At 38.9% G+C, this 24174-nt stretch overlaps 1 protein-coding gene and 1 pseudogene across 1 annotated transcript; one reads left to right on the forward strand and one right to left on the reverse strand.

The window, feature by feature from the left end:
* Positions 1 to 319: 319 nt before the first annotated feature.
* On the forward strand, positions 320 to 10140 carry LOC149024588 (uncharacterized). The gene is made up of 6 exons (XM_089143500.1): positions 320 to 584; positions 788 to 916; positions 1908 to 2230; positions 2454 to 2638; positions 2692 to 3030; positions 10035 to 10140. Exons 1-6 carry the CDS (start codon positions 320 to 322, stop codon positions 10138 to 10140), a joined length of 1347 nt encoding a protein of 448 aa, XP_088999626.1.
* Positions 10141 to 11536: 1396 nt separating this feature from the next.
* Positions 11537 to 13012, reverse strand: LOC149024589 (UPF0481 protein At3g47200-like; annotated as a pseudogene).
* Between the last annotated feature and the right edge of the window lie 11162 nt (positions 13013 to 24174).

Below are 24174 nucleotides of genomic sequence, written 5' to 3' on the forward strand. Positions count from 1 at the left end.
ATAGCTCCACTTATAGACAATGAGGCAAAAAAGACTTATGCACACAATCTCAAGGCATTAAATGCTATTATGTCTGGACTGAATGAAGAAGTCATGGCTAAAGTTATGGACTGTGATATAGCTAAAGAAGTCTGGGACAGGTTAATAAGCATCTATGAAGGGGACATCAAAGTTAAGAAAGTCAAACTGCAAATCTTCAGAGCACAATTTAAAAATCTTAAGATGATTGAAGAAGAAGACATAGACAACTAAATGGTCAAAGTAATGAAATTGTAAATTCCATCAGAGGAGTTGGAGAAAAAATTGAAAATTCTATAATATGTCAAAAGATTCTTTGATCTCTGTTCCCAAATATGATTCCAAAGTCTTGACCATTGAAGAAGCCAAAGACTTGGATACAATCACTCTTGATGAAGTACATGGAACACTTAAAACCTATGAGATGAGAGCTGAAGAGGGCAAGTTCATAGAGAAGAAAGTAGCCAAAGCAATGAAGAAGCTAAGGGTCAAAGAAGAAAAAGAATCTAAAGACTCCGATGATGAACTAATAGCTTACTTAGCTAGAAAGTTCAAGAAAGGAATAGGTAAACACAAAGGAAAATCACCTTTTAAGTGCTTCAGTTGTGGTGGAATAGGACACTTTGCCTCTAAATGTCCTAAGAGAGGAAACATAGATGAAAAGGAAGAGAGAAATGATAGGAAGGGAAAAAATTCTTACCAAAGAAAAAGAAAAACCATTTAAAAAAAATAAGTCTTTTGACTATGAATGAATGCTACTCTTCTGAAGAAGAATCAGATGAAGACAATGACTCAACTGATGAAGCTTTATTTATGGCTATTGAAGATGGTGAATCACTTCAAACTAAAGAAAAGGCTGATGATAATGAAAACACTGAAGGTGAAATTGATTATGTTGGTGAGTCATACTCTGCCTTGCTTAATCTCAAAAAGGAAAAGAAGAAAAATAGAGAAATGAAGAATCAACTTGAAAATTCTGAGACAACAATCAAGGAGTTGAATATCACAATAGTGAATTGGAGCATGTTATAAATGACTCATCATCTTACCTCTCTCTTAAGTGTAAAGAGTGTGAAGAACTTGAGGAAGAAGTTGAAAGGTTAAGATCAAAACTTAAAGGAAGAACAAAAGAGGAGTTATTTAGAAGCTGCCACATCATCCACTCTAGTTATATTGAACTTTAAGGACAAGACAGTTGAAAATCAAGTGACAGGGACTACTCATTCTACTTCTAGTTGGGGAAGAGATAATGTACTAGATGAGATTTTGAAGGTTCAGAGGTCACCTCATATTAAAACTGGGGTTGGATACTCAAAGGGGGAATGTTCAAATGTAGATAAGACCAATGGAAATGGAACTACAACACATCCAATGAGTTTTGATGAGGAGCAACAAAAGAATCCATATATTGGGAAGACCAAGCCAAAGATGAGTAAAGAAGGCTATACTAGAGCCTATCATAAAACATTTAATGGTTAAGGCTTTAATGGGTATTGTTATGGATGGAACAACTTTGGACACAAAGTGGCAAACTACAGAAGACAAAACATGGATGTGGCATTCAACAACATAAATAGATTTGCTCCATTGGCTAAGGTTAAAATAGAATGCTTCAAGTGTTTCAAGTTGGGACATATTACAAGATATTGTAGGACTGTTCTTGCTTCACAGAAGGAGAGAAACCTTTTCCCAAATGCTAGCTCAAAGACATGCACAAACAATTCAAAGAAAACCGAGGGAACCTATTACTATATCAGATAAAGCAATTTGGGTTGAGAAAGGACAAAAATAAAAAATGACAAATTCCTTGGTAGTTCAAATAGCTTTCAAGGCTCATAGTAGTGAGGCACCTTGGATTCTTGATAGTGGGTTTTCCACACATATGACAGGTGACAATAATAGATTCTTAAGCCTAGATGTAGTGAAAGGTGGTTTAGTGAGATTTGGCAACAATGATGGAGCCAAGATTGAAGGTAGAAGCTCAGTTAAGCTAGATGAAGGAAAGTTAAAATCCAATAATGTCCTATATGTGAGTGGGCTCAAATACAATCTTCTTAGTGTGAGCCAAATCTGTGATGGTGGGTATGAAGTTCTTTTCACTAAAGAAGGTTGTGAAATCAAGAAGCCAAAAAATGGTAAAGCAGTGGCTCTAGGAACCAGAACTATAGGAAACTTATATGTCTTATCAAATACTAGTGAAGACAAGTGCATGGTGAGTCAAGAGGATGAAAGTTTGTTATGGCATAGGAGATTGGGGCATATAAATTTCAAAAATCTTGCCAAGCTTAGTAAGAGGGAAGTTATGAGAGATCTTCCAAAGATTAAGAGGCCTTCAAATCATTTATGTGATCCATGTCAAAAAGGGAAGCAAACTAGAGCCATTTACAAGCCCAAGGAGTATCACATATGCAGCCCCCTTGATTTAATTCACACAGACTTATGTGGTTCCTATGAGAATAGAAGCTATTGGAGGAGAAAGGTACTTCATGCTTTTCATTGATGAATGCACAAGAATGACTTGGATATCCTTTCAAAAAGAGAAGACACAGGCATTGGATAGCTTTATAGCTTTCAAGAAACTAGTTGACAATGAAACAGGGAAGACTATAAAATGCCTAAGGTCAGATCAAGGTAAGGAATATACATGGAATTTTTTTTTTCAGAATATTGTAGTGAGCATGGCATAAAGATCCAATATTTAGCTGCTAGGACTCCACAACAAAATGGAGTAGTGGAAAGAAATAATCGAACTGTTCAAGAGATGGCAAGAACAATGCTCTCTGAAAGTAATGTATCAAAAAGGTTTTGGAGAGAAGGAGTCTACAGTTCAGTCTACATCTTAAACAGGTGCATGATGGGACCAAATAAACCAAAAACTCCATATGAAATGTGGTACAGCAGGAAGCCAACTGTGAAGCATTTTAGAGTTTTTGGGTCCAAATGTTTCATCAAGAGAAAGGAAGAAAATTTGGGAAAGTTTGATGATAAGGCTGATGAAGGTATCTTTCTAAGGTATTCTTCTAAGAGCAAGGCATACAGGTGCTTCAACAAAAGACTTCAAAAAGTTGTAGAAAGCTCAAATGTGAAGATAGATGAAAATCTACCTCAGCCCAAATTTGTTGTGACTAAGGACCCGACCTTGGACAATGTTGAAGATAATGAAGAGTTTGAAAATGAGACTCCACATGGAGTAGAGTCCAATGAACATGAGTCGGATGTTAAACTAAAAAGAGATGGATCACCCAAGGATAACAAATGGAAAAAAAATGCATCCTCCTGATCAAATCATTGGCACATTAGATGAAGGGATACAAACAAGAAAGTTAAAAAAGAAGAAGACTGCTTTCTCACTGGTATCTCAACAAGAGCCCAAGTCAGTCTATGAAGCTTGTAAAGATGAAAATTGGGTGAAAGCAATGAATGAAGAGCTTGCCAAATAGAAAAGAACAACACTTGGGAACTAGTTCCTAGACCAACTGATAAGAATGTTATTGGCACCAAGTGGGTATTTAGAAATAAAATGAATGAAGAAAGGCAAGTTGTCAAAAACAAGGCCAGATTGGTGTGTAAGGGATATGCTCAAGTAGAAGGGATAGATTTTGATGAAACTTTTACTCCAATGGCAAGGTTGGAATCCATTAGAATGTTCCTAGCTTTTTTAAGGAGTTTAAAGTTTATCAAATGGATGTTAAATCAACCTTTTTAAATGGTGATTTAGAAGAACAAGTCTACATTGAGCAGCCGGATGGATTTGAAATAGGTGATAATCCAAATATGATATGCAAACTCAAGAAAGCATTATATGGTTTGAAACAAGCCCCAAGAGCTTGGTATTCAAGACTTGACACTTACTTGCTACAATTAGGTTTAAGGAAAGGAACCGTGGACAACAACCTCTATGTCATGGCTGAAGATTGTAGTACTTTGGTAGTTGTTGTGTATGTGGACGACATCATCTTTGGAAGTCATTGTGATGAAGTCTATCAAGGTTTTGCAAGGAAGATGAGGATAGAATTTGAAATGTCCATGCTTGGAGAGTTATCCTACTTCTTGGGTTTACAAGTAAATCAAATGGCAAGTGGCATATTCATATCTCAAATAAAGTATGTCAAGAAAATGTTAAAGAAATTCATGATGGAAGATTGCAAACCAGTGGGAACTCCTATGGTGGTTGGATGCAAGTTGAGCTCAAGCGATAAGTCCCCTTCAGTTGATCAAACTCACTATAGATCTATGATTGGGAGTCTCTTATATCTAACAGCATCAAGACCAGACATTTTACAAGCAACGTGTCTAGTGTCAAGGTTTCAAGCAAACCCAAAGGAGACTCATCAACAAGCAGTGAAAAGGATTTTTAGGTACTTAAAAGGGTCTATGGAATATGGGTTATGGTATCCTAAGTCTAAAGACTTCACACTTGTAGCCTTCTCAGATGCAGATTGGGCTGGAAGCATTGATGACAGAAAGAGCACTAGTGGAGGTGCATTCTACTTGGGGAGAAGTTTGGTTGCTTGGCATAGTAAGAAGCAAGATTCTATATCTTTGTCTATAGTAGAAGTTGAATATATAGCAACTGCAACCAGTTGTACTCAAGTGATTTGGATGAAGAGACAAATTTCTGAATTTGGCATCCAATGTGATAAACCTATAGCTATCAAGTGTGATTGTAACAACCCTCGTATTTCTAACCCGAAATCCATATTACAGGTCCGAGAACCCGAAGGTCTAGTTAGGTTAATTTGTGAAGTGTCCGAATAGAAGCCCATGATCCATATCCATAACCCATGGATCTGGATTCTCTTGATGAAGAACATGCCTCACTGGGAAGTTGGATCTCTGGTAGAAGGCAAGTGGTGTTTGGAGATGTTCGGAATGAAGGTAAGACCTCCTCCATGTGTTGATTAGGGTTAGGTTGTGTTTGGGTTTCAACCCGCTAAGCAAAGCACCCTTGTATAGTAATATACTAGGGGGATTTCGCTAGTGGCGGTTGATTGAACCAAGCGACCGTCAGGTTCTGCTTGTGGGAAAATGCTCATATTTTGTCCTCATATTCGTTATAAATAGCAATCCTCGCCCTATTAACGCATTATTATGTTCGGGATTGCTATTTTGGGTGATTAGGCGGCAGTGGAAACGTGCTAGAAGGTGGGCAAAGTGCTGTTAGTGATCTGGAACCATTTTCCTTTCTATTCTTGGTGATTCTAGTTAAGGTAATGAATCTCCATTTGCTATTCTCTTCTTTTTAACCTCTAATTGATATGAACACATCCCCTATTTTATTAGTGGTTACCCAATTGATTATTTGTAGCTCCCTTTCCAATGTTCTTGATGAGATCCTGTCCAAAAATGAATCCCTGCATTTGCTAATGGATGGATCTAATCAAGGGGAGAATTTTGGGTGGTTGATCTTTGTTAATTTTAGGGTTTCATTTCTCCCCTTTGTTATAGACCTATTAAGATTGAAATTCGGACTAAGATCATCCCAAAATGGATTGAAATCAGATGATCAAAAGTCTGATTTTCGGAGTTGGAAACTGTCTGAAACAGGGTGGTCGCTTGTGGAGGTCGCTTGACCTAAGCAACTGCCACAAGCAACCAGCTGGTTTCTAGTGACTGTGTAAGTTTGATTTTGGCTTTGATTTGACTTTTGACTCTTATATATTCTTGTAACCTTATATATAGGTGTCCTTTGTTTCTATTTAAAGTTTTATAATTGTGTTTGGATTGCAATTTAAAGGACTTCTACTAAATTACAAGTAAGGACATGCATTCTTATTTATATGCAATTACATATACATGATGATTCAATTGTTTTATTTACTATTCTTTGACCATGTATTTTGTTGTAATTGTATAAAGCATGTGAATCTTATTGTATACTTGTTGTTTGTGGTGTTCCTTGATATACTTCATCTTTTATGATATTGCACAACTGTTTTGGCATGATGATGAGTGATTTAGTGTAGTTGTGATGGAAGGGATATTCCATTGGGATATCTTAGCTGGAGATATCAAAGGGCTGTGGTATGGGACACATGCTCACTGATGCCTTTGGTACTATCATGATTACTGGATGGCATACTTAGGAGAGTGTAGAATTGCATGGCTAGGTACCCCACATGTTATTATCCTTTCGGCAGGGGAATTGAAGCCGGATGACCCGTGACAATGGTGACGTGACTCTATTTCATCCTACAGTGGTAACCAGTCCCGTGCGGAGACTTAGTGGTCCACTGTTGGTCATGCAATGGTAGGGTTGCATATGTTAGGGTTGAGCTCATGGACGTCCAAGGAACGGACCGGGTGTCTTGAGGAGTCATGAGAGCATTCCGCCCCAACAATATGTGGATGACCATAGGGTTAAGGAGTGGAGTCCAACAGCGGTAGCCAATCCGTGAGGGTTCTCACTCCTAGGTTGCGAAGGATACTGAACCAAGTTGGTTGGTGCCATAGGGGAAGTATCTGGACTCCATATAGTATATTACCAGTATGACTTGCATTGGATTAAAAACCCCGACATGCGCCAGTACTCATGCCAATGGCCGTGGTGAGAGAGTGTTGACTTAACCCCAGCCATGGTTTGAGAGCCAGGTGTGGACTTACCCTTTTGCCCAGGATCCCTACAGAGGTAACCAATCTTTGCCGGATCAAAGTGACTAGACATACCCAGAGGAGGGCTGGTGTATATCTTAAAGCATGTCAACTGTTAGACACTTGCATAGTTAGATCTTAGTAGCATTCACATTTCTACATCCATATCATTTCATATGTGCATTCGTGGATTGTATTGACATATATATGAGAATTGTCTGTTCCTTACTGAATTCGTTAGAACTCATTCCTTTCATTGTATATATTATATGAGTTGTATAGATGGTGGCACAACATCAAAAGTTGGAGATGATTCGTGTGAAAGAGTCTTCTCATATGAAGCTGATGTGGCACAGACAGTGGTACATGAACTTGCAAAGCATGAAGCCTCTTGAAGATGCCTGGTGTGCGGTTTTAGCACCCATTGGTGACCGACGGAGGCAAATTGCTAGGATTTTGATGATCGTATGGAGAAAGCTTGGAGGACCTTTTTACTTGCTAATTTAGAAAACCAGTTTTTAGATTTAGAAAAGAAAACCGGAAAAAAGAAAAAATAAGGAAAACAGCCCCCGACGAAACTAAAAAACCCCGCACAAAAACGGCCCCCCATAACGGTGTAAGAACCGAAGTTGAATATGAATGCCACGTCCTCATTAAAATTAAGAAATCAAAAGACGAACACCCCAAAAAACCAGATTAAATGCAAACCCTAACCATAGAATTAAAAAATATAGCCACCCACTAAACTATTTATTTTGAATTAAAGAAAGGCAAAAAAAAAGGCCCACCCCCCAGCAACGAGGGAAGGAAACACAATAAAGGGGACGGGCTTAAAGGAAACAAAACGAACACCCCCAGAGAGTAGACTAACCGCACAACCCACCAACGAAACCACAAAACGCGAGAAGGAAAACGAAGAGGGATATAATCCAAATTGAGTAATACTCCCCCGGTTCTATTTAATTAAATTATTATTCTTTATTTGGGATTTTTAAGAATAAACAGATAGAATTTTCCACAATAATAAGGGAACGAACGACAAAAGGGCAAAAAGAAAGAGATAAGTAAAAGGGTATTGGGATTTCAAAAAATGGAGATGCACATCACGAACTAACGGACTAACGAGGGGGCATTAGTAATTATAGACAAAGTTAAAGGTTGGATTAGTAATTTTTCAAAATACAGGGGATACATTAGTAATAAAATCAAAGTACAGGGGGGCAATAGTAATTATCCCTTATTTATTTTATTTATTTTGCTTCCGCTGAACTCGATATTACATTTGATTCTTGATTCTTTCATTTGATTCTTTCTTAGATATTTATTAGAGTATTTGGACTCTTGTAACCTTTTTATTAATTATTGCACTTATTTTTGCTTTTGATTGTCTATACTTGTGTTTACTATTATTAATATGTAAGATCGTAGATTCTGTGAACGTTCACCTCCCACGGGTTGTCGGGCGGATAACCGAGACCGGCGGGTGGGGTGTGACAGAGTGGTATCGAGCTCCGGTTTTTACGAAGTCAATAATAGTTAATACAAGTATTAGATGAATAATCTGAGTCATAGATCCAGAAGTGACTCAAAACTTTCTTAGAAGTGAATAATAGAGAACCTTATATTAGAAATTTGAATAAATGAAGCATAATACACAAGTTTGAATAATGCACAATAATTAAAATTTATGACTTGTACTTGGGTTGTAGTCATGGCTTAAAGTTGAGTTGTCAGTTTTAAGTTATTGTGTATGTGTGTCGAGTCATGAGTTGTCTTTGTGAGTAAGTTTTTGTTGTGAGAGGTTGTCGGGAGTAAGTTGTCATATGAGTCTGAGTCGTGTTGTCGTCATGTGTTGTCATACGAGTCTAAGTCGGGAATTGTTTTAAGTTGTCGTTGGGAGTAATGGTTGTGAGTGGTCATTACGAGTTATGAGTCAAAACTAAACATTGAACAATTATTAATGCAACAAAAGAAAAGCATAATATACAATAACACAAGTGATACAAATTTAACTTCACTAATCATTTAGGTTTACAAGTCTGAAAGTGAATACATCTGTGATGACATAAAAGGAATTCCTAGAACTGTCTGTCTAGGTGATCGTTCCTAGGAATTGAGATGATCTCTCATAGCCTAAGACTCCTCTTCCGGTCATGTCAATCGATCTCCTTTAGTATATATGAGTGTCTTTATCCTCTCTTGTGTGGAAAGTTATTGCTAACAACTGAGAAACCACACCCGGTGCCTCGGAAGTTGAATGCGAAGGACCGCCAACCTCAAACTGTCGAGCTGAAATAGTTTCCTCCTCGTCTTCCTGAACCTCTTGATCCTCTTCATCATCATCTTCATCTTGATCCTAAACCTCATATGGAGTTTGGACTGTTGTCTCCTTATCCTTATATAATCTCTGGTTGTGTCATAGCATTAGCACTTTGCCTACCTCTCTTAGCCCCCTAGGCATCTTCTTCATGGTGGTTTGTTGGAAATCTGAAGAGATAAGTTGAGTTTTGCATTGCATGAGTAAAGGAAGTTAAGCAGTGCAATATTTGGTGAAGAATGGCATTTTGGTAATTTTTGGAAAATATTGATTTTGGTGAAATTGCGATTCAAACATACTAGCATGTGCACAAGACTTGGATAAACATGCTAGGATGGTTTGTTTGATGAAAATCTATTAAATTGCAGTGTGGGAATGAAAATTCAGCAACTTTGGAAGAAAAAACCCTATTTTGGGCTAGGGTTTGTGATTTTTCAAAAGTTGGAATTTAGCCAAACGAAGTGTGGAGGCACGTTCTTCTTAGTGAATCAGACATGTAGGAAGTGGTTTGGTATCAAATTTCTATTTGGTTTGAAAATGGGACAAGTGTTTGCAAAGTTGGATTTCTATTAAGGTGAATAGTGAAATTGGTGCAAAGTGTGGGAAATCTTGTTGTTGGAGCATGGTTTTGTTTGGAAATTTGTTGGAGCATGTTTCTAAACATCTCTAGTCATATTTCTAACCAAGAACGACAAGCATTTCTCATTTTTGAAGAAAACCATGTTGTAGGTAAATGGAAATTGAAAAGAAAGAGAAGTGAGAATGAAGACTACCTTGTGTTTGATGACCAAAAGAAGTTGTGCGATGTTGTTGAAGCCTCTTGGAAACCTTAGGAACCCTAGAAAACCTTTTCCCTAGAGCCAAACTCGAAGTTGGTAAAAATAGAAATGAGTTTGGATTAGAGAAAATGGGCCCTTTAAGATATTTTTCAAACAAGGCAAATTTTGTTGATTTGGCCATTTTTGAGAAAATTTGATTTTTGAAGCTTTGTTTGGATTTTCAATGGCCTATGCAATTGAGTTAAGTGTGTTAGACATGTTGGAAGTGTGAGTTTAAAATTGGATGAAATTTTTCGTGGATTTTTCAACCTTTTGTTTTGGATTATTAGAATGGTTGGAAGAAGGAACCGTGATGCCTCCTCTAGTCGGAATAGAGGTAGGGTTGTCCCTGAAGTTGATGTCCCTGCTGATGGTATCTCTTGGGAAATATTTTAGGATGCTTTTTGTAAGAATTATTTCTCCTGTGAAGGATGCGAAAGAGTCAGAGTTCATGACTCTCACGCAAAGTCCCCTTTTGTACTTGAGTATCAAAAGAAATTTGAGGAATTGTTTTTCTTTGCTCTTGAATCCTTAAAAGAGGATAAAGCTAAAGCAAAGAACCCTCAATCAAGACATATCTCACTCTCTTGCGGATTGAGAGTTATGCACAAATAGTACAGAATTCGAAGAAAGTTGAAGAAGTTGTATGCCAAGTTCAGCAAATGTGACTTTTAGTTATCCAAAGTTATGTTTTTGGGTTACATCGTTTCTACTGATGGTATTAAAGTTGATCCTGCGTAGGTTAAAGCTGTGGCAGATTGGGCAGGCCCAAGTCAGTCACCGAGATTCGAAGTTTTCTTGGTATGGCTGGTTATTATAGGCGCTTTATTGAGAATTTCTCTAGATTATCAGCCCCTATGACAAAGCTTATATCAGGAAAGGAATCAAGTTTGAGCGAAATGAAGCCTATGAAGAGAGTTTTTAATAACTCAAGAAGAAGTTGACTAACGCTCCTAGGTTGACGATACTAGATGACTCTGGAGGACTGACAGTGTATACCGATGCCTCTAAAGTTGGTTTGGGTTGTGTTCTAATGCAACCTGGGAAGGTTGTAGCTTATGCTTCTAGGCAGTTGAAGAACTATGAGCATAACTATCCTACTCACGATTTGGATTTGACAGTGTATACCGATGCCTCTAAAGGTTGTAGCTTATGCTTACCCTAATTTATGATGCGTGTATTGCTTATATATCAATTTCATACCTCTGACGTCGCAAGAATGCGTTGTAACCATCCAATCTTCCACATCATGATGAAGGGTTTGGATTACTCACGATGGATCACCAAGTTAAGAGCTCAATCTTCCTAGAGAAGATTCAAGCCAGCCGCATCTTATCCTAAACTGATCAGGAGCTTAAAATCACATGGGCTCAGACGTGACAGCTATCCCTTGATCCAGCAGACAAAACATAAGGGAACAACACTTGAAAAAGCATGGACGAATGAAAGGCTACCAAATGAACGTTGGGCATTTAATGCATCTTAGAGCATCTAATGCCTAATTTAATGCCCTGATTGACGTATGAATAAAGATGAGCACCCAAGGCACCAGGTAGGGTGTTATCCGAGAAGTCCAAATGCCATGTGGCATCCATCGAGAGACGTTCTTCTAAGCCAATATTCATCCGAGAAGTACTAACATTTTGTATATAGTACACAAAGTTGATGTTACAATAAGGAAACTTGAAAGCTTACCGTAGGTTGACAATCCAATACAAAGATCTAGAACATAAAGTAATAAAATAATAATAATGATAAAGAAAAAAACATCCAATACTTTCAAATATAATGACTAGTTGTTGAAAGGAAATTTCTTTCCAGCTTTTGGACGTTGCTCTCCACCACCACCACCTCTAGGGAAGATTGAAAAATAGGACTGAATAATGGTGAGAAGAATAATAACCAGAGCAACAAGGAAACCAATAGCAGTCCATGGGCTTTTGAAATGAGTTTCCAGCATTTCTGTTATCCAAATGACACTCTTTTTCTTGTAATATTTCTCAATGTTTCCCTTAACTTCGCGATACTCATTTGGGTTTGGAACCAAATTGGTGGCCAAATCATTGAAGAGATCAGCTACCTTCTCATCACTTCCAAGTAAGTTAAGGAGTATACCCTTCGATCTCAGCAGCTTCACATCTTCAGCATGATCAATGAGTGCATCCATGAAGCATACATAAGAGGTGACAGCATAGTCATTGAGAAAATCAGGGCATGCTTCATAGGCAACTAAATTCAAAAGCATAGACTTGGTATTGTCATCAGCAACAATTTGAGGAAGAGATAGATCTCCGCGAAAGCGCATAGGATTGAAACGTATATCTTTCAAGAATGTAGTACCACTTTTCTTGCATTCTATTCCACCAGCCTTAAGCTCGGAGACCGACCGGAATGTATGCCAATCATCAATTTCATCTGAGGTGTCTGAGTCATGAGGGGGTTCTGTACCCACAAGCGCTTTTCGAAGAAGGTGAAGGAGATGAGGGGGTTGATCTTCATGATCCTCCAGTACCAGTGATGAGGGATAGCTTCTCTCGATGAATTCGATGACTAAATTTGTTTTCTTTATCCCTTGGAATAATATTGAAGCTCATCAAAGTCTGGAGAACTATATAGGGGAGTTGATTCTCCAGCAAAAGAATGTCTCTTGCGATAAAAGCCATTTGGTTGTTCTTGATCTTAGAATCTTCAATGAGGCTTCCTTTCAGTATGCAATCAAGGGAATAGAGAAGAAGACAACCATCAAGGAACATCATACGCCTGAATTCTTCATCGCTGAATTGAGTTGTGGAGTCTTTATCATAATACTCCCTTGCATCACGGGCCACACGATCGAATTGCAAGTAATCTTGCTGGTCTTTCCCTGAGACAAGCTGTTTTGCTATTGAGGGCTTGAGGTTCTCTATCATTGCAAGTTTTTGCTTGCCATGGTGATAAGGACCGAAAGAGGCCACCATAGGATCAAAAGAATCTGCATGTGTGTCGATATCACGAAGAATTGATGGAACCTTGTGTATTCTTTGATTTATTTGAGACCCAAGTTGTCTTTCTCGTCGGTTGCTCTCCTCCAGTATTGATAGCAACCACTCTGGTTGGTGGTTAGAGACGGAGCTTGAACTAGAGCTCGATCTTTCTATGCTACCAGTTGAATCCATCCCTTCAGATTGGAGGCTTGATATTGCATACAATGATACAAGTGCCTTAACTAGTTTTCCTCTTTGATTAACTGGATGTAAATGAAGTAGTTCCAAGGAGAGACAAAGTCTCAAGAAGCTCTTACAGATGCGTATAGGATTTTAAGTTGTTTTCCTCTTTATTTAACTGGATAGAAAGTGAAGTAGTATTCCAAGGAGAAGAAAGTATAAAGAAGCGTATAGGTGGGTGTCAAGATTTTAACTAGTTTTCCTCTTTGTTTAACTGTATGGAAGTGAAGTAGTTCAATTAAGGACAGGAAATTATAAAGAAGCTTACAGATGGTAGCCTGGGTTTGAAGGGTTCATGGCTACTGTAACCTTAACCGTCACGAGATTCATGAGTTCCTTGACCACGAATTAACATTTCACTCTTTCAACTATAGACTTGAAGTAGAATGTTTATGGAAACACTTTCTTTAAATGAGTGAGGTCATCCTTGATTTCTGGGTAGTCATCATGCATGGTGGGTCCGAAAAGAATTACTTCTTTCCTAGGCATGAGAAATTGAAGGTCTTAAAAATTAGATACTTGGCATCAAATTGTTAACCAGTATTCAAACTGAAGATAACTTTTCCCTACCAAACTCTACTTTAGTATTCTTAAACAAGTGAAAAGAATGAGAACCCAGTTGAGTATTATCTCAGTTACTTGGAATTCGAATCCATTTTGCACTTAACTACCAGTCTTTTTGTCTTTCCCTACCAGCACTCCAGTATGGCCTCAGCGTGGGGCTTCTATGGCATCCCTTTAGTAACCCAATCACTTTATTTCATTTCAGTTTCCTTGTGACCATTTAGATTAGCAGTAACCGTACCTAAGAATCCATTTAGAGCTCTTTATGTCTTTAATTTGAGTCATCAATGATGATAAGATGAAGAAGCAGATGGTGTCACTTCTGAACTTGTATATCTTTAATTTTTTGGGCATCTGATACTTCTCTTGCATTTCATAACTGATGCTTAATTTATACATAATTTCTTTTCACTTATGAATGGTGTTCAATATAACCTGGACATGAGGCACAGTGTCCACATCCTCTGTAGTTTATTTCCCTGCAATTCCCTGCAATTCCATCTACTATGAATCTCCAAAACCACATAACCTGAAGCTTTCCCAGTCAAACGTTTCATGCACATCTGCCGATTAATGTTCACATGGTTTACTCAGGCCTCAACTTGCTAAGACAGCCAAAAGCTGGTGACCAATGAAATCAATCAAAAGCAGTAATACGGCATTGTTGAAGAGGAGGATCACTTGCAAAGAAGCTTGTTCCCTTAAAAACGCAATGTGCTACAGAGAAAAGATGACCAAGCTCAAACAAAGTTAGTACTTCAGATAAAGAGAGTCCTATGTGGATAATGTATTATATGTCATGAAGTAAGAACCAAATTCCAAGGCCATGCGCAAGCTGTGGTTGCAGATCTAAGATCAAGAACATCACCATTGCTGCACCAAATTTCTATGATGTCGAGCTATAAGTGATGGGCTTGGTTTATTCCTTGCATGATATGCTTACAGTGAGAGAGCTCCAAGGGGTCCACACATCTAATGTTCCAAGACCTGTGAATATGTGATGACAAACTCTTTTCAGTTTCAGTGTTAAAAGACCTCACGCAGATTGAATTAGGATATGAAATATTAGGTTACACCAGGGACACGAAACGGGGGTAAATGTTTCGCTCACTTAGCCAGTTATTAGCTTGATGATGGATTTGATGAATCACCTTGCACCAATAAAAAGGTAAAAAAAATAATAATGAACAACCCTTGATGAACGATTCTTGGTGGATCAGCTGTAAGACTTAAGCAAAATTTTGTTTCTAATTTGCCAAATGAAAGTATTAGTAATGAACACTTAGAAGTTAGAACAACCATGTTCCAGGTAATATTGTCAAAAGTAACCTCTAAATTACATGTTATTTCAAATACTTGATAAATACCCTTAAAGAGAGGAAGAAGCACACCCAAGAGAAAACACAAGCAAAAAACAAAGAGATAACGGAAGGCAAAACCGCCCCGGGAAAAAACAATAAAACCCCCACTCCACACCCACAAAGTTTTATCATGCGTGTCCAATCCCATACCGATGGGTTCCTCATTTAACATAGACTTATATAGAACCTACCATCCCAATATATTATAATTTACCCACTGTATTGACCCACCGTTCACTCATCATCTAAACCATATTTTGCCCACAAATACAAAACATCCAAACCCAACATGATTTTTATTTTAAATAATTGATAAGACATGTCCATATGATACCAGTAAAAAAGGCTATGATCAATGCAATAAAAAAAGATATCGCGGCAGCTTGTTATATCCAATGGTTCCCGGGCCTTTCTGGTAGATACCCTAGCACTAGTAATCAAATCTCTCCTCCATCATATCCCCTTAAAGATATTTGAACGATGGATGATCTTTTGTTGGATCCTCGATTAACACTCTCAAGATGAGATTGTAGGCCCATCGTCAGGAATTGAAATGTTCTATTGCTCTCTATATCCTTTGGTTTTTGATTGTTTAAATGCTATTTAAGCATGATGTCTTGCTTCCAGATTAGGAGACTGGAAACATAGAGAGTGCCCTCAAAACAAGCTGAGGTGATAACAGCAGCCATTATATTGAAGTTTTAAATGACAACTTGGAAAATGTTGCCCAATCTTTTGTCTCCAAAACTGAGATGGAGAAATTAAGGGTTTCGTCGTTTGTCTCATGGCTTTCTTGAAATTCATTTTTCTTCTTTGCTATGAATGTAAAGGCATAAACCACATAAGGTCTGACCTCCAATATTGTTATTATGCTTCAAGAATCAAATGTGTCGGAATTTAAATCCCAAGTACAAAGTTCCTAGGTATCCAATTCATCTGTAAACATCTCAAATTCTAGAGTTATCCACATGGAATAACTTTCGCATTTGAATCGTGTTTTTATAACTCAGTATGTTTTTCTTTAGCAAGCAGTTTATCATTGATAGGTCGTAGTTCTCCTTTTCATGTGAGCCTAAGGCTTATGCAAAATCATCAAACAGAATGCAATGCATATGTAATCACCTATTGATATAAAAAGGATGATGATTGTTGTTCCATTTGGGAATAACAATGAAACTTTATTTGAGGATACAAAAGTTGTGCTCTAGCTATCACCAACCAACCCACTATATTGAACTACAAGATTTGCACTTGAGTTCATAATTCTTTAGGTAAACAACTCTGTACCATGTTAACAATGAAGTGGCAGTTTTGTCGGTTACATATGGGGAATGATCTAGGCTTGGAACTTGTCAAATTTTGTCCTAGGTTTGTCCATCCACCTCTCTCATCCAACTTGTCACATTGCAGGAATTTTTGCAATCTGCCTAAGAAAATACTAGCAAGTCCAGTACAATAATGATGTTCTGAGTATGGAATGGTTATCACACTTCTTGTTAACAAGTTGTCCGCTCCAGGAAACATCTTAGTTCTAAACAATTCCATAGTTGAGAAGAGGCTCTGTGCTATGCTAGATGCCTAACCAATTAGTAGTTTTTGCTTTGATTTGGATCAAACATCAAAGTATGGTGCAGGTAGAGTGTTAGGCCGCTTATTTAGATAACAATGAAGAATCTCTTGCATCTGATTATGTCATATGGTTATAGATGGGTGAGGACACTAAAACCATCTGTCATAAAGATAAAAGCTGGTCAAGGATAGTGAATTTTTTTAGTAGGGCAATAAAAAGCCATCTGTCTGAAAGATGCATGGCACTTGTCAGGAATTGTAAATTTTATTTTTAATGGTAGAGTAAGGGATGACGACATTTAAAAGTATCACGGTAGCATCAGTAATTTGTAAATTTGACACTTCTCTAATATGGGTATCTCATCAACTTAGAGTTTTCTTGATGAAAAAGGCTACCAATCCTAAACATAGTTAATCGTGCTGCAAACTAGGAATCCTTATTCAGATATGATTTGGAAACAAGCCCCCATTGTTATAGGATATAAGCAAATCTTATGTCAACTAGGTGAAATAAATTTAAATAAAAATTAACAGGGTGAAATGAAAGTCAATGCACAAGTTATTAATTTATACAAAATCCAAAATATATGATTGAGGAGAAAATTTAAGTTGGCCAAAAGACTCAAAATAATAGAGAATTATGCAGACTTTCAAACAAGGAAAGTGCAGATCAAAGCATGTCATCTACTAGTGAATGAAATGGTTCTATCAAGGCTCTGGTTACATCAAAGTAAAAATAAAAAGGAAAAAGTCCCAATGCATTTGATCGGAGTATTAACAAGGTTCTATTAGTGGTGATTAATATCTTAAGACAGCTTGAATCTTGATAGACCAATCAATTCTCTAGAAGGTATAGTTAATGGAAGCAAACAAAGTACAGTTTTACCCATCAATCCTAGATATGCAGCCAACTAGGGACAACATGGCAAATGAGTGTGATGGAGCAAAGGTTTAATTCAGAGGCTTGAAGTAATACAAGAAAAAGATATACTGTTTAGTGCATATGAGAAAAGAAGTTGTGAGTAGTGGGACTTGAGTGGTTAACAATCCAAGCATAGGAGAGTGATACAAATAAGTCCTAAATCCTTATTTTGTTGATGGTCTATATTAGGGATACCCTAGCAGCCACTTTATCTCAAGCTTATGCGGCTAGGGTTGCTTCCAAGAGTTCCACCGTTGTTAGAAGTCCCAAATTATATTCAAGGCTTTCAAGAGTTCCAGTGCTGTTAGAAGTCCCACAGCTGATCAAATTCCGGTTACTATATTCAAGAAGAACTCTACTATTGGTACTCATAAAGACTCTAGTCAACCCAAAAAGAGTTTGATATTGATTGGACAAAACCCTAGTCAATATTTTATGTAATCTAAAAAACCTACCTTCATATAAATCAAAACACTATAACTCAAGAGTTCTAGAACCACAACTATAAGAGTCCTAGAACACTGAGGAAGAAGGACTCTATTTCTATATAAAGCCTTGTACTAACTCCTTATAATTTTATGTGCTCTCTCTCTCTCTCTCTCTCTCCTCCTTCAACGTTTCTCTCTTCTTCTCTCTTTCTCTATTCAACTATATTTTTCTAATATGGCATCAGAGCACCAGGTTTTTTCTTCCCCCCTGCTTTGCTTCAACGTTTCTCTCTTCTTCTCTCTTTCTCTATTCAACTATATTTTTCTAATATGGCATCAGAGCACCAGGTTTTTTCTTCCCCCCTGCTTTGCTTCCCTCCCTCAACAATTTGCTTACCATCAAGCTCACAGACACCAATTACTTACTATGGAGGTCACAACTTGTTCCTCTCTTGAAAACTTATGACTTATTTCCTCTTGTGGATAGCTCCTCCATCTATCCTCCTACAACCATAGTCATTGAAGAAGACTCCATTCCTATATGCAAACCGATCCTGCCTACAATTCATGGATTTGTCAAGACCAAGTTCTCATGTGTTGGCTTATTGCCTCACTCACAGGATCCGTTCATGCTCAAATTGTTGGATGTTCTACCACCAGAGCAGTCGGACTTCATCTTGAATCTACCCATGCCACACTCTCTACAGCAAAGATTATGCAACTTTGGCTTTAGTTACAAAACATGAAATGTGGTAATAGTACATTCATGATTATCTTCTTCGTATTAAGCATGCTACTAGTAAGACTATTTTAGATGATGATATTTGTCTTCATGTTCTCAATGGATTGGCCCTGATTATTCGGCATTTGTTACTTCTATTACAACTAGTGGCATCCCTGTCACTTTTGTTGAGTTAAAAGGAATATTACTCACTCACGAAAATCATCTCAATGATGACTTAGCCTATGACTCAGGGCAGAGTTTTTCGTGGACATTCTTCTAGGTATCATCCGCCACTTCTTGCCACTCCACCCTCTACTGATGGTTACAAACAACAACACCCCTCTCTCATTACTAGCCAAATTTGTAATCGTCATAGCCATAAAGCTCATGATTGTTATCAACCCTACAATCATGCTATTCAAGGTACAACCAATGCTCCCCCCCCCCCCTCTGTGCATGTTTTCGAACTCTTTGGAGGACCATATACAAACAACACTTTGTATCCTGACTCTGGGGCTACACATCATATCACCAATGCCCTTGACAATCTTCAACAAGCTCAACCTTACATTGGTTCGGATAAGATTTTGGTAGGTAACAACACAGGCTCGCCAATTACTCACACTGGTACTCTTTCTCTCCCTTCCCAGCATTCTCCTATTTTTCTCAATAAAGTTCTTCATGTTCCCTCCATTCAAAAGAACATTTTATCTGTTTCCAAGTTTACTCGTGACAATAATGCTATATTTGAGTTTCATCCTGACATGTTTTATGTGAAGGATCGAGCAACAGGGACTTGTCTTCTCTAGGGAACCATTAGGAATGGGCTTTACCATATGCCCATGGGCAACTTTCATCCACAAGCTTTCATTGGTGAACGCGCTTCTGTCTCCCAAGGGCACTCCAGACTTGGCCATCCTGCTTTTAAAATATTCCATTGTTTTGTTTCTCAATTTAAATTACCTATTACTTCTGAGAAAATTCATTTTTTGTGTGATGCTTGTCAAAAAGAAAAGAGTCATAAACTCCTCTTCTCCTCTTCTACTTCAATTTCTAAAGCCCCTTTGGATTTGATTTATTTAGATGTGAGAGGACCCTCTCGTATTGCTTCTATTGATAGTTTTTGATACTATGTTATTTTTGTGGTTGCCTTTAGCAAATACACTTGGTCGTATCCTCTGCATTTGAAATCTAAGGTTGTTGGGATTCTTCAATGGTTTAAATTACTTTTTGAAAATTTATTTTCAAGGCGGATTAAACAATTTCAGAGTGATTAGGGTGGCGAATATCGCATGCATGTGTCTACCTTTCTCACTTTTTGTGGGATTGATCATCGCCTCCCTTGTCCTCACATTCATGAGCAAAATGGGATTGTCGAGCGCCGTCATTGCCATATTGTTGAAACTGGCCTTACCTTGTTAGCTTATTCTTCTTGCTCTAGAAAGATTTAGAACTATACTTTTGAAACTGTAGTATTTCTTATAAATAGGATTCCTACCCCTGCTTTTGGCAATTTTTCACCACACTACAAATTCTTCAACGTCCATTCAGACTATGCCTCCTTAAGAGTTTTTTTGTTGTGCATGCTATCCTTACCTTCGCCCTTACAACAAACACAAGCTAGAGTTTTGCTCTAGCATGCATATCTTTCTTGGATATCCTCGTCATCGTGGCTATCATTACTTCAATTCTTAAACAAGTAAACTCTTAATTTCCCACCACGTTATTTTTTATGAAAAACAATTTCCCTTTCACCATCAATCACGCACTGAGGTTACCCATCCATCTCAACCACATTTACCTTCACTGCTTGGTCCCCCTCCTGTACTCCCTTCCCCTATTCCATCTCCTCCACCTATGGGCCCACCACCCCCATCCCCACCCCTCGCCAAATCCCCTCCCCTCCCCAACTCACACCCGAATCTTCCCCTAGGCCCCACACCTCCACCTCATCCTTATCATCTTCTCCTTCTTTGGATCTAGTTATTGATCTCCCATATGATCCTCGCCACCCATCTCCTTCCCCACCTCCTCCAACCTCTTCTCTTAACACTCATCCGATGGTAACTCGCTCCAAAGCCCACCATCCACCTAGAGCCCTACATACATCCATCTCTGATGATATCCAACTTGAACCTACCTCTCTCTGTCACATCCACCCAACCGGTACCCTACCTGGCATACCCGAGTGTGTGATCCACAGCCCCGAAGATCAAGTATCGAGGTAATCAACCTCCCACATAGACAATAACATAATCATGAACAATACTAATCAATGTGCAAAAGATAAACAAAGATCCAAATAAGGAAAGATTAAATCATATATCATCAGAGTATGAAAGACAACCAGAATGTCCAAATCAATAAGTAAAGTGAGGCGGAATCCCACTCTACAACCAGCGGAAAGTAGTACTAAAAGGAAAGGAAAAAGAATGAAAACTAATCCCAATAGCAGGTACAATAAGTAACTAAATCGTTCTCAATCTTATAGACAACATCTCTATAAGTATAAATCTCAAAAATGGCGCAAGGGTGCTTTCACTCTATGGTCGGACTAAGCATTGTACGCAGCATAACCACCCACGGAATATTCAGTGTAATTTTCGTAACCACAATCTGTGAGATCCCTAAAAATCCTAACCTAATAACTCGGCATTTCAGGTATGTGTACCCGAAGTTCAGGATGATGTCAACTCTTGACCATCCAAGTTGAGCCCAAAAGTTCAGAAATTGATCTTATAGACTTGAATGACAGTGATGAAGACCCAGGCACTTTGTTTGACTTCACCAGGAGAGAGAAAATTACTCCTTAAGGCATTAAAGTGACATTTTGGTGTACCCAAAAAGCTATGCAAGAGGACTTCAAATCTCAAATAAAATATACCATTGAGTTGGTAATTGTGTAAGGTACCTACCCTCCGAAGCTCATCGCGATCGGCCTTCGGATGAAGAAGATATGGGGGCAGTTGGATGGAGGCGGTCAGATAAATTATCTGACCGGTCCTTTTTCAGTGAAGGGCAAAATGGTCATTTCACCTCCTAAAAGCTTTTTAACCACCCCAATCACCCAAATTCGGGATTTTTGGTTTTCTAAAGGGAGAGAGCTCGTGGGAGAGGAGAGAGAAGAGGAGAAGAAGCTTGGGGAGGAAGAGTTTGTGTAGTTTGATAGTGCGGAATCGCGATTTGGAGGTATGATCGCGTAGAGAGGTAAGTCTGCTTCAACATACCTAATTTTGGCCAAATTTCATGAGGTTTTTGATGGGTAACTTCATTTAAATGTGATATTGGAGGGCTTAGGTTGAGGAAATAATTTTCTGACTCCGAGAAAGATTCGCAAGGCCGTTGCGCACGTCTACTTTGAACCTCGTGCGAAACCGAGCATTTTTGACCGAGTTGACTCGGTGAGCTGCCCGCCGAGTTAACCGGGTCGATTTGGAACTGAGTTGACCCGCCTTGTTGAATTGGAATTAAGACCCGGTTAACCCACATTTGATCTGTGTTCAAATTGAATCCCGAATTAAATCTAATTTGGCTTGTTTATTTGCTAGGTTAATTGTGTCTTGGGCATTCGTTAATTTTGTGGGACTCTGCGCGTGAATTCTCGATTAACAGGTGAGGATAACATCGCATATATTATGTAATATCATTATGTATTTGGACTGTGAATAATGTGGTATTGCATGATAACTTCTGTTACCTTCTATAATCTCGATAATCCTACGTATCATACTGTATTTATGATTGAATGATTAAAGGTAAATCATATGTGATTATGTGATTGGTTACTTCACTTGATTGATGCATATGAATGTATGTGACGGTGAAATGGGGTTTACCTATATGGTATTCCTAGCTTGGTTATCAGCGGCTGTGGTATGGGACACTGTCCTCTGATGTCCAGAGCACTTTTCATAGTCGGTGTGGTTGTCTAGATGCATGTGGTTAAGAACCCCGTGAGTGCTACTACCCTTTCGGCAGGGGTATTGAAGCCGAGTGACCCGTGATATCGGTGGATGGGGTCCGTGTGCATCAAACGGACCCACGGTATCATGCGGTGGTATAGTGACATGTGTTAGAACGGACCTCGTGATCGCCCAAAAGAAGGCGGTAGGCGGCGTGAGGGGACATGACGGCATCCACCCTAGCATATGTAGATGACCACAGGGTTAAGGAATGAGATCCAATAGATGCCTCCCGTTGAGGATTCCATTCATAGGTGAGAACAATACGGACCAAAAGGGCGCTTAGGCATGAGGAAAGGTATCCGGATCACATGTAGCACGAGACATAGTGACTTTGCATTGGGCTAGGGTAAACCTTGACACGCGCCGTCCGGCCAATAGTGATGAGAGAGAGTGTTGACCTAATCCCACCATGGTTGATGTGACAGACCCAACACAGGAACCCAACAGACGGGCAAGTGCCGGAGGGTGAGTGATGAGACTACCCAGAGGAGGCTGGTGTGTTATCTTAAAGTGTGTCACCGAGAGACTGCATGGTAGAAGTTATAATCATATCTTCATATTCATTCTTTTATTCATCGACCGGTATGCTGATAGTGTGTGTGTACATGATGAATGCATGATGTATGATATGTTAGACTCACCGAGTTCCGTGGAACTCATCCTCCGTGAATATTGTCTTTTCTTTAGACTCGGCAGGTTGTGACGACTCGTATTACTTGGAGAGTCGCGCGGAGAGTCCATGTGGGACTGGCTAGCGAGAATACGAAGATGCATGATGGGATATGGACTTGTGCAGATTGTGCTTTTGGAGTCCAACCATTCTGAGGCTTGGAGTTTCTTTTACTTGGGTTGGGTTTAGGTTGTTTCCTCCTTTTTCCGTTTTAGAGCGTCGTTTGACTTTGAGACTCCCTGTAATAACCTTAGATTTACTTTCTTTTATATTCTTGCTCTTGGAGTATGCTATATAATATTGTTGTTATGGATTGGCCGCGAACCGAGATCCTGCGGAGAGTATCGCCCCACAGGTATTCGGGCGTATCTGAAAACCGGATGGGTGGGGTGTGACACAATCACCTTCCTGGAGATATGCCTCTTCTCCATGTGCTTCTTCATACGTGCAGTCATGATACTCAGAACCTGTAGAGAAATCTAACAAAACATTGTACAAAAGGAATGAGTTTCAAAGAAACTCAGTAAGGCAGTTAATCCATAACAACACAAATGGCAGAATTTCAAAGCAAAGTAAAATGCTATATGATATGAAACACATGATGCAATATGATACTAACTCTATGTATGCTGGTATTTATTGGCAGACATGCTTTAAGTCATAGCATCGTACTTCTTTAGGAAGGTCTCATCACACAACGCCTTTTGGTAGTGGGTCCGGCATCCCTCGAGACATTCCATGGCTGGGGGTATAGGTCATGACCACTCTCTCACATCACCATTGGTCTAAGTACCGGCGCATGTCAAGGTCAAAGCCTAGCCAAATGCAAGTCTTCTACTCAGTTACATCAAGTCAGATCCAGATACGTCCATTCCTCGCCCCTGGCGATCCTTTCTGGTATCCTTTACACTAAAGTCCTCATAGTCCCTGACTACGGACTCATCAACCCTATAGGTCATTCACATATGGTAAACGGGAAGCTCTCACGTCCTCTCATGGGTTGGTTACCGGTCTTGAGTGCCCA

Source organism: Hakea prostrata, chromosome 2, assembly GCF_041222555.1.
Source record: "Hakea prostrata isolate BN-2017 chromosome 2, UWA_Hpros_2, whole genome shotgun sequence".
In the NCBI taxonomy this organism is placed as follows: domain Eukaryota; kingdom Viridiplantae; phylum Streptophyta; class Magnoliopsida; order Proteales; family Proteaceae; genus Hakea; species Hakea prostrata.

Coding starts and splice junctions, on each gene's coding strand:
- LOC149024588 (XM_089143500.1), top strand. CDS start 320: ATGTCAAAAGATTCTTTGATCTCTGTTCCCAAATATGATTCCAAAGTC. Junction 2,231..2,453: donor CTAGTGAAGACAAGTGCATG/GTGAGTCAAGAG, acceptor TAATTCACACAG/ACTTATGTGGTTCCTATGAG. Junction 3,031..10,034: donor GATGAAGGTATCTTTCTAAG/GTATTCTTCTAA, acceptor TTGGATTATTAG/AATGGTTGGAAGAAGGAACC.